Consider the following 15671-nt stretch of genomic DNA (forward strand, 5'->3'; position numbering starts at 1 on the left):
GAGCTTACTATGCCATGATCTTGTCGCCGGTGCCTAGAGCAAGGGGAATCAGCCACCTGAATTATAATGCACACACACACGTCCGTATGTAGAAGTGGAAGGATGTCATGCCGGCTCCGACAGCAGCAGTAGGCCTACAGGGCCCTGCATCAAGCAGAGCGACAGTTGGCAGTGAGGGGAAAAAAGGCTAAGTGAAGCGGAACAGTGAAATGCGAGGCGGGGAGGCGGGTGGAGACCGATCAAGGAAGGTGGAAAAGGCCGAGTGGGGCATAAGCTCCGATACTGGAACGGGGAATACGGCGGGGGAGAGGATCCAAGGGAAGAAGATACGTACCTTTCTTACCTGACTGACGGGAACGTTTTTTTTTTCTCGGCCGAAACAGGCTTAGCGAAGGACCCTTGAGCTTATCACGTTATCAGCTTATCGGGTTCCCACAATAATTTTCAATCGTCTTATCGATAAGCAATTTTTCTTTTATCTTTTTTTTTTTCGCCCTGCGAATATCTGATCACCCGCTTCTCTTCCCCCCCCCCCAGCCCACCCTTTCGGCCAAAAAAAGTCATTGCTTCCGGGAACTTTACCATAGTCGCCAATTCGAATTTACTTCGTAGCGACATACTCCCGCATTACAAACACAATGGCCGCCACGAAGCACTCTCTGGCCGACAGTGAGGTCGAGCACAACGGTGCCGCCGAGACTTCCCGCCCCAACAAGAAGCAGAAGGTCAAGGACCTCCCTGCCGGTGGCGATGTCGACAGCGACGAGGCCGCGGAGCTGAAGAAGCAGAAGAAGAAGGAGAAGAAGGAAAAGAAGGAGCGCAAGAAGGAGAAGAAGGAGAAGAAGAGCAAGGACGAGGCCGCCGCCGAGGACAAGATGGATGTGGACGAGGATGAGGACAAGGCCGAGAAGAAGAGGCTGAAGAAGGAGAAAAAGGAGAAGAAGAAGAAGGAGAAGGAGGCTGAGAGCAACGGCGCCAGCGAAAAGGCTGCTACTACTCCTGCTGCTGCTGCTGCTACCGGACCTGCCGTCGCCGCAGGCACAGAGTACCAACAGTCTGAGGCCCTGAGCGGCCTTGCCCAGTCCGACGTCGACTCCTTCTTGACGGCCGAGGCCATCACCGTCACCGACCCCACAAACAAGACCTCCCACCTCAGGCCGATCCTTGAATTCTCCTACCTCCCCCAGACCGAGCTGATCCGCAAGAACCCCTTCTCCTCCTACAAGAAGCCGACCCCCATCCAGGCGGCCTCCTGGCCCTTCACCCTGTCCCGCCGCGACGTCATCGGTGTTGCCGAGACTGGTTCCGGCAAGACCATGGCCTTTGCCCTGCCCCTCGTCGAGGCCATCTCCCCCATCAAGAAGCGCGGCATCAAGGCCGTCGTCGTGTCGCCGACGCGCGAGCTGGCCATGCAGACCCAGGAGCAGCTGGAGCACGTCGCGTCCCTCGTGGGCCTCAAGTGCGTGTGCATCTACGGAGGTGCGTCCAAGGATGACCAGCGCGCGCTGCTCAAGCGCGGCGCGGACGTCATCGTCGCCACGCCTGGCCGTCTCAAGGACTTCATGGCCGACGGCACCATCGAGCTCGGTCAGACCCGCTTCGCCGTCCTCGACGAGGCCGACCGCATGCTCGACAAAGGTTTCGAGGAGGACATCAAGGAGATCCTCGGCAGCATGCCGCCCCGCGAGGAGCGCCAGACCGTCATGTTCACGGCGACGTGGCCCGCTTCGGTGCGCAAGCTCGCCGAGTCCTTCATGGTCGACCCCATCAAGATCACCATCGGCTCCAGCGGCAAGGAGACGGCCAGCGGCGCCGTCGAGCTCCAGGCCAACACGCGCATCACGCAGCGCGTCGAGGTCGTCGAGCCCCGCGCCAAGGAGCAGAGGCTGCTGCAGCTGCTGAAGCAGCACCAGCAGGGCAGCAAGAAGAACGACCGCATCCTCGTCTTCTGCCTGTACAAGAAGGAGGCCACGCGCGTCGAGGGCTTCCTCCAGCAGCGCGGCATCCGCGTCGCCGGTATCCACGGTGATCTCCGCCAGGAGCAGCGCACCCGCAGTCTCGAGGCCTTCAAGTCCGGCGCCACCCCCGTCCTGGTCGCCACCGATGTCGCTGCCCGTGGTTTGGATATCCCCGAGGTCAAGTTGGTCATCAACGTCACCGTATGTCTTGATTTTATTTTCTTTTTTTCTTTTTTTTGGTGCCCCGTGATTTCTTTGAAGAAAAAATGACCCGACTGACTGTTTTCCTGCTAGTTCCCCCTGACCATCGAGGACTACGTCCACAGAATCGGCCGAACTGGCCGTGCCGGCAAGACCGGCGAGGCCATCACGCTCTTTACCCAGCAGGACAAGGCGCACTCCGGATCGTAAGTGGTTTTCCCTCTGTTTCTGGTTCCACTATAGGTCATTTGCTTACGGACTACTAGTTTGATCAACATTCTCAAGGGCGCCAACCAGCCCGTCCCCGACGAACTGTTCAAGTTCGGCACCACCGTCAAGAAGAAGACTCACGACACCTACGGTGCCTTCTTCAAGGACGTCGACATGACGAAGAAGGCGACCAAGATTGTTTTTGATGATTAAATTATATGTTTAAAACTGAGGCAACTGTCTAATTTCCCATGCCTCTGTCTAATGGGCGCCTATGCGGTCTTTGGTCTACGGGCCGAGTTGTAACATTGCACAAGGAACTTGCGTTCCGCAAAAAGGCTAGACGGTGTTAGAGACGGATAACAACTTTTTTTTCTTCTTTCCTTTTTCCAAAAAGCAGGTTGGACAAGGGCCAAAACTCACATTAACAAAACGACCGGGACGGCGGCTATGCCGATGGCGATGAGGTCCTTGAAAGAGGTGGAAGCTGCTCGCGAGGCAACACCGGTCACCCTCCTGATGAGGTGTGGCGCTGATAGACAGACGATAGAGGTTACGGCGTTAGGCTGCAATGTAAAAAGTTCGAATGGCGTTTCAAGGCTGCCGAAATACGATTTGACAAACGCCAGGCTCCAGATGATGCGGCAACCCATGTTGATGCAGTTGGCGAAGACGAGTCCTGATGCCCCGAGGTCCATGACGCGCATGAAGACAAAGGCTGCCGATCCAAAGGCCACTGAGAATGCACCCATCCATGCCGACTGCCGGTGCACCTGTGCCTCAGTTGCCACGGATGCCACAAAAGCCTCAGCCACGCCGTTGATGGCGAGCAGGGGAATGTAGTAGCAGTAGACCGCCAGGACGTCACCGGCGCCCTCGCTTGCCCAACGCTTGCCGGCCACAAGAGACAGCAGCGGAGGTGCAGCCGCGGGACCAATGCTCACAATGACGGCAGAGAGCAAAAGGTAGAACTTGAGCAATGTGTGAAGATGTTGGCTGGCTGTGGCTGCTGTCTCCTTGGACGGCTTGCTTGTCTTTGTGTCTTGGGATGAAAGGAGGCGACTGAAATAGCTCCGGCTGCTCTCCTCAATGGGCTGAAAAACAAGGCGTGCAAGCAAGCCTCCATAATTGTTGGCCAAGGCGTAGACACCCTGAGACTTGGGCGTAGAGAGAATGGAGACCAGAAAAGTGTCACCCTGGGTGAGGACGTGCTTGACGACGCTCTGGGCCATCATGCTTGTGGCCAAACTAACAGTCGGACGGTAAAAGTACGAGGCGACGTATTCTTTGCCCGAACCCAGGCTCCTCGGAAGCAGAGAGAAGCCATCTGTATTTGACAACCGTATGCCGGAACAAAGGTAGACGAGCAAGAGGCTGGCGCCATACGACAACTGGCCGACGGCAAACGGGAGAACGCCAAATTCGATGCCAGCTCTCGACGCCCACAGAGCGGTGCCAAAGGTGACGATGCATCTCAAAAAAGTGGCGATGGACTCTGCAGATGCACGGGTGCCGAATTGCAGCCTGCTCTGCATGAGCACGAAACAGGGTTCGGAAAGGAGCTCTAGAACGGCAGCGATGGCGTATAAACGAAGGGCGAGCTGGAAGTTGGAGGTGTTGCGAGTGAGGTCATCGGCAGATGAGAGATAGAGCCAGCCGAGGCCAACGGTGACGAAGCATCCCAGCAGTACAGAAAGGTACCCGAGGTTGACGACCGCCTGGCTCTCACGACCTACACGAGCTTTAGGGTCGTCATCGCGTTTACTTGAGTCGGGGCTAGTTTCCTGTCGCTGAACGGCGACGCGCAGACTCTCTCTGGCGAAGAAGAGAACAGAGAGATAGTAAACTTCCAATTGAGTCGAGACACCGAGAAGCTGAGCAGTCAGAAAGCGGAGAAGCAGTTGGTTAGCGATGAAAGTCACGGCCCGGGAGCCGATCTGCAGTATGATGAGAAGGGAGGCGCCTCGAACAACGGTTTTGCTGGCGTCTGCCGGTGCTGGTGCAGGTTTGTCTGGAGGCGACATAATGCCTAGTAAGGGATCGACGGTGCCGCCCGAGTTTGCAAATTACTGGGTGAGGCCTCGAGCGGATTGGGGTTGAGAGACGGGGTTGAGGCGACCGTGTTTGGAGCGACTGGCGGAGTTGAGTTGACACTTGACATACGTCGATTAGACGATCCGCTGTGGGTGTCGTGGTCCGGCCGCCGGTGGCCCACAGCGGTGTAGCTGCAGCGGCTCGGCCCACTAAGAGCAAAGCCACGGTGTGAGAGGTGCCCCTCACAGCTCACCGAGCCTTCTCACCGAACATCAGCTTAGTGAAGTGGGCAACATGGAATCTGGCAATGTATTTCTATTAAGACATCTCTTGAAGCTATAGAAACTCGCTTCTCGGATGTCATGTCAATATGAAGAAGCAGGCAATGGATCTAATTACTGAGTTATGGTAGACTCCCAAAACATCAACAAGTCTGGCAGCAAGTCGATTGTGATGCCAAACATGGGCGCAAATTACGTAGAAAGCACAGGCTCAGGCGGGACTAAGAATGGCGGCCGTTTCCGTACATTGTTGTTTTGGGTGACGCGGTCGCGCAAGTTCACGTCTCGACACAGAAATGAAATGAAAACTCATCCGCGGGGACATCCCGATCTCAAAGAAGGAATGTCGACTCAGTCTTCAGGTCAGTCAGACATGGGCCAACCCGCCATGGCTGCGCTGCCATCCTTGTTAGCCGTTCCCAGAAACCGGGGGACGCTGGATAATGAAAGGGGTGGTGGCCCATGATGTATGTCATCAGCTCCGAGTGAGTCTGTCACTGTGACAGGCGGTTTACTCATTGGACTATTCGTTGAGTCGGTCGACAGGTCAGCATCGTTTGGCTGGATTCTGCTGCGCGCATCACACTGATTATTGCGGTGGCTGGTGGTGTGAAGGGAAAAGAAGTGATGCAGCGTGTGTGTGGCTAAAGCTTCCCTCACCAAAACACACAGATAGATTGTTTCCAACAGAAACACAGGCTGTCTGTCGTCATTGTGGCAGAAGGCGGCGTATTTCATTCGCTGTTCATGGCTGACCGGCCCTAGACCTGCATGGAAGGTCTCGTGGGCTACGAATCTTGGTTCTTGGTTCATGGTTCATGGTTCCAGGCTACATACATAAGTAGTAAAGTAAATGCGGACGTGGATGAGAACGTGGATGAGGGAGGGGGAGGGGAAAAGACGGCAAGGCGGTACAGATACGATACGTACCTGACTTTTGTTTACACTATTTCCTGCTAGCACTAGCTGGGCAAGATCTCAGGGCAGGCGCGCATAATTTGGGTAGGTGGGGTTCGTACCTGAAGATGTTCCTGGATTGGCGGGTACCAAGTGGATCATCTTGTGGATCCACGCACAAAGACGCCATACCGCAGTTCGCCTGTTTGGGCAGGCTGGCAGTATGCGACTGCACCCATTTGGCTTGACGCGAACGTTTCTTTCCCTTTAGACTGAGTAAGGAAAGGGCTGGGAAGGATAGGGTCAGGGCAGATACTTTCTGTCTTTGTTTCTTTTGAAGACGGGAAATACAGAGCAGAAACAAGGTGACCATTAAAAAAAGGAAAGAGAACAAGGAAAAAAAGAGAGGGGGGAATAAATAGGGTACTTGCAGCTCACAATGAATTGTGCAGGAAATGCACTATCAAATATTTGATTCCTCAAGGTACCCCCGACCTGCCAAAATCAGGCCTCCAGCCAAGTCCTAATTCTGGATAGTGTCACCACCACTACTTTGTACGTGTACTGCCGCCATCCTGGAAGCCAGGATACCAGGGCGCCATGTGCGCCGTCTTTCCTCTCGTCATTTTGATCTCCCGTCTTCAAGGCTCTCTCTAAGCAAGGCCCAAGGTCCAAGCCCCCCCTCAAAGGTCCCTGCGGGTTCTCACCATTCACTCACCATCGCCATCCTTACGCCCTCCTCCAACTTCCAGTCGTCTAATTTCAGATTTTTTTTTAGGTTTTTTTTTTTCCATCCCTATTCTCGATTCCCATTCTTCTCGAACGAACATTCCATCCGATATCCGTTTACCTAACTTGTTTTCTTCTCTTCAACGACATACCTACGAAAACCTCACCTAGAAACACCCACCTCGTTATCGCATCCTTCGCCTGTTATCCGCCTTTTCTTTTTCTCTGTTTTTCCCCCTCGCTCTCACTCTTCTCTTGATTTTTTTATATGAGCTTCATTTCGGCTCGGACCACATGCTCGCAAAAGAAACTGCAGTCGACCCCCACCGGTCCGGGTTATCCCCTGTCGATGACCGCTGCTACAGAGCCACTGTTACCCATTGAAGAGACACCCGCCTAAGACATCCGCCCCAACTTACGCCCAAATCGTGATAACAGTCACTATCCAATCCAGCCCAATCCCCTCCTTCATCCCGCCTGGATATACCTGCGGATACTTGTCGTCGCCCAATTTAGTGCTGCATAGGGAGTGTGTGCTGTGTTCCCCCCAATCGCGTCAGACCAGCACGCCTCCAGTACACACACATACAGATACAAATATATACAAATACACATACACACATAACGCGACCACACAAAACACACATAAACACAACTTCAAAGTCGACATAAATCCGCCTTCTCGCACAATTTCAACCCCCCCATTTCCACCAGGTCTCAGTCCCACGATCGGTAGATACATCATCTCGTCCCAAACCGGATACGATACGGCTACGGTACCGAGAACCTTCGCCTCCTCCCTCTCCTCACCCCCACCCGCTCGAGCCCGGCACTCCGAGCCCCGTGCCTGTGCTGCTGCTTCTCCTCTCCAATTCAGCATGCTGTCCGCCGTAGCGAAGTCTCCTCTGCCGCGATAACAATGGCAGAGCCCGCCGACGACGCCCCATCTCGCGACGCCGACGCCATGGCAGACTTCGTCCCAACTTCCGCTGCCCGTCCTGCCGACGACCTCAAGCTTCGCTGCTGCTGCGGCCGCAATGACTGTGCTTTTCTCAAGCATAGCTGTACCGTCCTGGACACTGTCGAAAAAGATGTCCATACCGCTGCCAAGCTGGGCAAGGTGCGTTGTGTTGTCTCTGCCCTCCTCATTTCTTCTGCTTCTTTTTCCTACTTCTTTTTCCTCTGCCCGAGTCTAGAAACATTCCAATCCCTACTATCCTTGATCTGTTGGTCCTACCTTAGTGTTTCGATACATTCCAAGACCTCATTTCCCGTGATTCATACCAACATGACGGGGTCCTGTGCTCTCGTTTCAGTCTGCAAACTTTGCTTCCCAGACCCGTGCTGGACTTGACACGAACCGCAACCTCATACTTCATGTCAACATGTTGCTGACCTTCTCCCTCTAGGCCTTGCTTGCTCGCCACGAGGCATACATGGCCGACGCCGAACGAGACCGCATGGCATTAACGGGTCGCATAGAGCAGCTGGAGAGCGACAAGCTGGAGTTGCAGGCAGAGAACACGAGGACCGTCGAAGAAAACCGCACTCTTTTGGACCAGCTCGAGATGCTCAACAACACCGTTCAAGATTCCGATATCCGCATCCAGACCCTGGAAGCCACCCTGTTGTCGTCGCACCAAGTTGTGCGTCGCCTCGAGGGCGCCGCAGCCCGTGCCGCCGAGATGGAACGGCACATTGCGGTACTCGAGCAGGAGCAGCTACGGCTGCAAAATACGCTCATTACCACCGAATCCGAGGCCCGTTCAGCGATGCAGCGGTGGAGAAAGGCAGAGAGGGGCATCTCTGACCTTCAGGAGCAGCTGGAGCGCATGGAGCAGGAGGCCAAGGAGGAGCGCGAGCGCCACGCCGAGGTGCTTGGCCGCATGGAACGTCAACGTGAGATGGAAAAGGAGCTGAACGCCGCTGCCGGGCGCCTCAAGGGAGCTGCCGCAGCCAAGTCGCTCAACAACGGCAAGAACGCCAGCAATGTAGTATCCCACTTTGTGCGTGATCTGCTCCAGGACAACGCGAATCTGCAGCTGGGTATGGCAGAGTTGCGAGAAATGCTCGTCAACTCAAATGACGAGATACAGGCCTTGCGGGATCAGTTGCTCTGCCATCAACCTATGAACGACGAAGACGCAAGCGCCGCCTCCACCTTACGTGCTGAGCTCGGTCACGAACTGGCAGAAGTAACGCAAAAGATTTCCCAGGAGCTGCACATTCACCACCACTACCACGTCGCAGAAAAGAACAAGTCCAAGAAGAAGCGCCACAGTCTGAATCCAGGATTGTTCTCACCCGCAAGTATCTCCAGGTCTTCCACCCCGCCTGCCATATGGCGACCCCCGCCGACTACCCCTGCTCTCGCTTCCCACTCTCACAAGGCCTCGACCTCGACGGTTTCCATGGGTCCATCTAACAGATGGTCCGTCTTCTCGGAACAGCCATCCGAGTTCGCCCCGTCGTCTGTTCCCAGCTCTCCCCAGTCAAATCTCCGGCTGTCCATGTTTGACAGGCCAATGCTGGAGACGGATATTCCTTCGTCACCGGCGACGAGTCTGGACCCTACTTCGCCGACGTGGAAACTATCGCATAGCAAGCGACCATCGGAAGCATCCACTCGAAGCTTCTCCATCACGAACAAGCTCCTGAGCGTGGCCTCACCTGCTCCGCCAGCTACACCAGCTGTTCATGTCACGCAGCACATCTCAACAACGATTGAAGAAGAAAGGGAAGACAACGGCACTGAAGAGGTGCCGAGCCTCATTGCACCAAACGAAGAAGCTGAGACGGAGACGGAAACAGAAACGGAGAGGTCGTTCTCCAAAGACGAGGAGCTACCGCGGCGGCAGCGTCTACACCGTGCCGTCTCGCACGAGTCCATCATGTCTCTATCGGGAGGATTGGACATTCATACACTAAAAACACGGCCGAGCCAGTTAACCTTGCGTCCTCTGGGCGGGGCCGACACTGTTTTTACCAGCGTTACCGCGCGTTCAACGCTTTCACGTGGAAGCGACAAGCGGAGCGACGCCATGCTCCGCGATAGTCTCGCTGGATTACCTATGCCGAGGATCGTATCCACGCCAGCACGGAGCGCCTCGCCATCGAGCACTCGCTCGCAGTACTCTCAGCATTCTCAGCAGTCTGCTGGCTTGGGCAGGTGGGTAAGCTGGCGACCATGGAGCGGCGGAAGCTCTGTGCCTGGCCGGTCAGCGACTCCGGCACCTTCGACACCCACGCCCTCCAAAGGGAATGGGAAGGAGAAGGAAAAGGACAAAGACCTTCTCCGGGCATCTGGCATCAACCAACCAGGGGCGATCCCTGGCTTTCAAGCATACCTTGCGGCCCATCAACGACGCGGCGTCCCGAGCAAAGTGTCTCCGGATCTTGTCGACATTGACGCGCTTCGAGAAGGGCTGGAGGGTTAATTTGCAATAATCCTTCCTTACATGGGTTGGCACAAGTGCTTTACACGAGTACATAACACCGTATTGTTTTTTTTTTTTTTCATTGAGAGCAAGAATAGGTGCTCTTCGTATTTTGCTTTGTCGATTATTCTTTGGGCAAACTCGGGTGGCGTTATGGCAACTTTTGGGCATATTTGAGGATGACAACTGGAGATACCCCCTACTTTGAGTCGCGTTTGCTGCATTCATTCACCTGCCTGTCTGCATTAACCTTCACTTTTGATTCACATTTTCCTTTGTCACTCAGTACCCCCGTCTCATACATGGTATATATTCTGGACAGCAGCACCATGGAGACGCATCAGTCATGCCACACCACAGCGTATAGACCATTTTCTTTTTTTTTTTAGTTAGCAAGCCACCTGCATCACAGAAAAAATGCACATAAAATATAATCCTAGTTACAAATTTATTCAGGGCATTGGCTTAGAATGATACAATCAGTGTGTCGTAAACTGATGCTGGCCACTACTTCCATATACTCTTTGGGCTGGCAACAAAGAACAGCTACTTTATGTCAGGACTTTGTCTTGCAGTGGTAACATGTGTATTGGCAAGTCAACTCATCTCATCGCAACTGTCACGCCTCCTGGTCCAATCTGTCTGCTTCGTACAGTCATGTTGTTACACGTGGTCATTTCAATAGGTAAAAGACATCCATGAAAATGTTCGGTGTTGGAAGCTCCTCTCCATTGTCAAAGTAAGGCAACACACATCAAAGGAAAAGTATCAATGACATCAGGGACTGAGCAAGCATGTGAATATATGGTGTGTTGTACAATGTTACATTTCATAACTACAAAAGAGTGCATGCCATGTCATGTCTTGTCGTATCGTATCGTATCGTGTCCGTGTCTTCTATCCAAAACTCCGCCCTGTCCTATTTCAAGTCTTTCCACCCCCCCGTATCAGAAAGCCACCCCTTTCCCGTTGCGAACCCACAGGTCGCGTAGTGTTGTCATCCCCCAACGCCATCGTCGCCGTCGCCAAACATACAAAGAGAAATAAATAGAAATGAAATAGGAAATTTGTCCCCGCCATTCATCATCGTCAAGATATCGTGTCGTGAAACAAGAGGAGAATGACAATTGAAGGGACTCGTGAAAGAAAAATGCAGATCACCATGTAAATAAACCCAGAGTGTCTTCTAGATTGGTCCCGAGGGGGCATGGATGCCGTGGAACCCCATGCCGACGGCGAAGTCGCACTCGGCACGACCTAGCTCCGTCATGGTCTTGGCATCTAGGCAGAGGAGGTAACTCGTCTGGGCAGTGCCATCGAGCACGACGCTGAGGATGACGCCGTCGTCCTCGGTCAGCGGGTCGCCGCCAGCGGAAGGGGGTCGGGGCACGAATATGGGCTCGCCCGGAGTGTGGGCCTGCGGGGACTGCCATATGAGGGCTTCGCGCGTGTCGGCATCCGTTTTGACGATGGCGTCGAGGAAGGTGCTGAGCCCGCGGTCCGGCAGGCTGTAGACGTAGCGGTGACGCCGGGTGAGGAAGGCCGGGTTGATGGTCGGCAGTTCGCCGACATGCGGGGCGGGAATCGAGAGGACCAGTTCGGGCTCTGTGGGCGACGTGGCGTCGGCGTTATCGCTTGGGATTCTGAACTTGTACCGCTGCAGACTCGCGTAGCTGTTCTTCAAGCGGTCTCCTTCCGTCCAGAACTTGTGGGCTGCGTTGTTCCTGTTGAGGATGACGTCGTAGTAGAAGTTGTGGAGGATGCTGTGGTTCTGGTAAGCGGCGGCTTCACAAAAGACGTCGATACCAGAACCGTCCTCTGCCGCTTCCTCGAAAGAGTTGGTCGAGTGGAAGAAGAAGCCGGCCGGGGTTTCAAAGGTGGCGACCACGCCCTTGTCGTGAATACGGTCCACAAAGTACCACCGGCAACGCTTGGCCTCGTCAAAGGGCTCGATGGCGTCGAGAATGTTCCGCTCCCAGGGGACCTTCAGGCCGTTGAATCCCAGATGTGTCACAGGAATACACAGGATAACGAAACTCTTGGTGAGGAAAAAACTGTGGATGTAGGCAGGCTTCGCCTCAGCTTCGGAAATGGATGCCAGGATGTCCGTCTTGCCAGTGGCGGCGCTGACGCGAAAGATACGATACGTAGCGAGACGTCCGAATCCGAGGTTAAAGTTGAACATGTCGCCCGTTTCAGGGTCTCGCTGGGCATGTGCACAAGACATAGGGCCGGTGAGGTCCGGGTGAAGCTTGTTCTGCCGAGCGGTGCCCACAGGCTCCAGCGTGTCCGCGTCGATTTCAAGGAGAGGATTCGCGTCAGTGGAGAGCCACACACTGCGCACACCGTTGCGGTGTCCAGACCCCGAGGGGCCTTGGTTTGGCTCGGAAACAGCTGGGGTCAGGCCAGGAACGTTTGCATTCACGGCGACGCAGATGTTTGGTGCGGTCGCCTTGGAGAAGACACTCATGATCTTGCCAAACATGCCAACGCAAGGGTCACGGCGTTGGCCAAAGGAGAAACGGTTCTGGAAACCGTTGGCTTGGATATCTTTGACAAGTTGGTCGCACTGGCGTCGCGACGAGTACAGAACGCGGGTTTTGCTATCAGACTCGGCTTCTGGAGCAATGATGTCAAATTTGTGCGTGTGAGCAAGGCCGTCAAACCAGTGAGAGACGTAGTGAGTGCCTTTGGGGGTGTTTTCGATTTTGCAGCTTCCTGGACCTGTGCGGTAGAGGGCGCCGGCTGCCCAGGCGGGAATCTCGCCCTGAATATTGAGCTCGATAGGGCCACGCTCTTCGGTGAGTCCGTCAAACTAGTGTCTGTTAGAATCACGTTTGGTCTGGCAAGGTGGCGTCGACTTACTCCTGCTTCGTTTGGCCACTCATCATATGAGCCCTTGAGTCTGTTGTCGCGGAGCTTTTGCAGGTCTGATGCCTCGTCCTTGGCGGTGCGAAGGACAGTTTCCGCTGCCAATCTGGTGGTGGTGGTTATGGTGGCGGTCATATTGTCAGTCGCCCAATGAGTTCGAAAGGATATTCAAATATGGCCAATCTCGGTCTGTTGAGATCTCAGTCTGCCAGATTCCTAGCCAGAGTTAGTGTAAGTGGTTCAAAGCCGTGCTGTCAAACAACCAATGCCGAGGTATGAAACGAATAAGATGTAGTTAAAACTCAGTGTGGCTGTAACGAGAATTATGATAAATGATGGGGAAAATATAGAAATGCTGAAAGTAGTTACTTGGTGATGAGTGTAGACGACTTACTATGAGAAGGTGAATCACCTTGACAACCCCTTGTAAATCTGGTGAGACACGATGTAGTGAAGATGTGAGTGAGATGTGAGTGAGATGTGATTCGGTAAGATGCGGACTTATGGGCGGATAAGTGAGGCACCGTCAGATTGGGACGGCACGTTCCAGATGTCGAAAAAAGGAAAGCGCAGTCTGATCGTCGGTGGCTAGCGGCTGATGTGCAGAGACTCAGCCAAACAGGTGGTGTAGCGATGAAACCAGGGTCTCGAGCGATGTGTGAAGCGGAAAGGTTTTAGAGAGAAAGAGAGATAGTGGGTTTTAAGTAACCTCGAGAAGGGAATACAAGTTTGGAAAAGGACGAGGGATCCGCTCGCTCGAGAGGCGTTGCGACTTGGACTAAGCGAACGGCAGCGGAGACTAGAGGTTACTCGGTGGATGTGTCTGGAAGGCTGCCACGCAACTAACAGACTAGCCGGTGCGAGTGCGAGAAGCTATCGTTGCAAGAGACGAGAGCGTGCCGGGGCGGAAAGAGAATGCGAGTGGAGGTGGTACGGGTCGACCACACGGTCAGAAAGGATACGGACGTAACAAGCAGTTGTGGTTGGGCGCAGGGCCTTCCCTACCCCTCTGCCGGGTTATTGACCAGGTAGACAAATGACAGGCGGATTGACGGTACTGGCGGCTGTTGGATGGTGACGCGCTTTATCCCGGAAAGCCGGTGAGATGGATCGGAGACGGGGGGATAAGAGACAGAGGCCGGGGGAGACGGGTGGTGGTGGTGGATGTGGCGTGTGTATGGCGAGCCTATGCAAGGATTGGCTGCGGGCACAGGCCGGAAGGCTAAAAAGACTTTTAGATGCGATCAAAAAGGTGAGAAAACAAAATAAAGATGGAAAAAAGCAATAAGAATATGCAGTGGTCAAGTGGCCTGCGAAAACCATATCACACCGTTATGGTGCGCCCAGTACAGTACGGCCGTAGGGAACGGATGACAAGGCGGCCAAAGTGCTGTTGCTCTGTACCAGTGGATGGGATAATGCGGGTCATTTACCGAATCAAGACAATGCCAGGGTACGGTACAAGTTCTTCCTGCAAGCCATCAGAATGGAAGAGAGAAAAAAGGTCCGAGAGACAGCGCGTGAGTGTGATGGATGGAAATGGGCGTAGATGTGTGGCACAGAGCGGCGTGAGCTGTGACGGTACGGGCGTTGATGTGGTGTTGGGGGTGTGAAGCTGTGTTGGTTGGCAGATGGCAAAATGTCATGGGAACCGTCGGATTCGGATGATGAAGAGCATATGTCATGATTGATTCATTCGAGACCAACGCGTATGATTGGGACTGGGTGGTTCAAACGGCCTGATTGCGGCGCCGACGGTCCCGTCATAGCCTATGGACTCGTCATCGAAGTACCCTTTCGCATATGCGTGTGTGGGAGGAATCGGCAGGGTCGTTCGTTCGCACGAGGACCCCGAGATAGAGCTTCAGTCTAAGGGTCAAGTGTTTAAAAAAAAAAAAAAAAAAAAAAGTGGTCCAATGCGAGACAGTTTTGAGTGTAACGTTGATGTGTTTAGTGGTCGCATCTGCATAAAGTCAGATGAGAGTCTTGGTCTTGAGTTGCGTCAACGAAAAGCCAGAAGAAGGAGAAATACCGTGTACATAGTATAGCAAATGGCAGACCCCAGTCCATCAGTGTCTCCTTCTGTCTTTGGCCCCCGACTTGGTGCACTACCATTTCAGAGTACCTACCACATACTTACTAGTAGTACAGCTGGGAAAGGCCCCATCATCAGTGGATCTCTCCCTATGTGGACGACTCACATTTGCAGCTTAAGCGAATGAATCCACTCAGTCGGGTCAAAAGGCCCATATTTACTTCCCCGCCTAAGCATCCCTTGCGCGGGAGATGGGACCAATGACGGGCCATTTCCAAACATTCAGCCAATCCCAGAGCTATTGAACCGAAGCCAAGGCTCTTCTTCTTCTTCTATTGGCCCTATCAGAAGAAGCTCTGACCATTAGCTATCTACTGACTAAGGTGAGGCACATTGCGTAGGTAGTACCTTTCCCCAGTTGTCGCTTATTGCATCGCTTTTTGGGCAAGACCAACCTGTCTGCCATCTCACTCGTTTCCGCCTTTTTCGTTTCTTTTCTCTTCTTTTTTTTTTTTTTTTTTTTCCTTCTTCCCTTTTTTTTATTTTTTTTTTTTCATCCGTCTGCCTACCAATGAGCTATGATCCCAGTCTGTAAGCACCATCTGACCCGCCCATCTGGATTCAAGTGTGCTGTCCGGCACCGGTGAGGCTTGTTGTGGCGTGGCTTGGTATCGAGCGCCACAGCGCACTAACGCTGACCAGTACCATCTCAGAAGGCTCCACAGAAGCTCCTAACCTCCGTCAACCGCGCACCATCTCCATAAGCATCGTCACCACTAACACCATCCATCACGTCCTTCAACCATAACCTTCTTTTTTTTTTTTTTTTTTCCCTTTCCCCGTCTTAGTATAAACATGATTCTCCCAAGACCGAAATCGGCATTCCAAAGATCCAATTTCTCGCATGAGGCTGAAACACGCCACTTCAGCACGCCAATTCTGCTGCACACTGCCGCAGTTGATCCATTTCGGCTCTCTATCCTGTTGAGACAGCCAAGAGCGTGGTCCGTCATTTACC

The 15671-nt window shown here is 53.7% G+C and overlaps 4 protein-coding genes across 4 annotated transcripts; 2 read left to right on the forward strand and 2 right to left on the reverse strand.

Moving 5' to 3' along the window:
- Positions 1 to 638: 638 nt before the first annotated feature.
- Positions 639 to 2582, forward strand: CTRU02_215021 (ATP-dependent RNA helicase dbp3; the record flags this gene model as incomplete). The annotated part of the gene is made up of 3 exons (XM_036726467.1): positions 639 to 2159; positions 2253 to 2365; positions 2426 to 2582. 3 exons carry the CDS (start codon positions 639 to 641, stop codon positions 2580 to 2582), a joined length of 1791 nt encoding a protein of 596 aa, XP_036581654.1.
- A 75-nt stretch (positions 2583 to 2657) lies between these two features.
- On the reverse strand, positions 2658 to 4393 carry CTRU02_215022 (oligosaccharide translocation protein RFT1; the record flags this gene model as incomplete). Its single annotated transcript, XM_036726466.1, has 2 exons — positions 2658 to 2708; positions 2792 to 4393. 2 exons carry the CDS (start codon positions 4391 to 4393, stop codon positions 2658 to 2660), a joined length of 1653 nt encoding a protein of 550 aa, XP_036581653.1.
- Positions 4394 to 7229: 2836 nt separating this feature from the next.
- On the forward strand, positions 7230 to 9747 carry CTRU02_215023 (uncharacterized protein; the record flags this gene model as incomplete). The annotated part of the gene is made up of 2 exons (XM_036726465.1): positions 7230 to 7430; positions 7720 to 9747. 2 exons carry the CDS (start codon positions 7230 to 7232, stop codon positions 9745 to 9747), a joined length of 2229 nt encoding a protein of 742 aa, XP_036581652.1.
- A 1186-nt stretch (positions 9748 to 10933) lies between these two features.
- On the reverse strand, positions 10934 to 12753 carry CTRU02_215024 (carotenoid cleavage dioxygenase 1; the record flags this gene model as incomplete). Its single annotated transcript, XM_036726464.1, has 2 exons — positions 10934 to 12562; positions 12613 to 12753. The coding sequence occupies 2 exons, from the start codon at positions 12751 to 12753 to the stop codon at positions 10934 to 10936; spliced, it is 1770 nt and encodes a 589-aa protein (XP_036581651.1).
- Between the last annotated feature and the right edge of the window lie 2918 nt (positions 12754 to 15671).

This window comes from Colletotrichum truncatum (genome assembly GCF_014235925.2).
Source record: "Colletotrichum truncatum strain CMES1059 chromosome Unknown Contig_0012, whole genome shotgun sequence".
Classification (NCBI taxonomy): domain Eukaryota; kingdom Fungi; phylum Ascomycota; class Sordariomycetes; order Glomerellales; family Glomerellaceae; genus Colletotrichum; species Colletotrichum truncatum.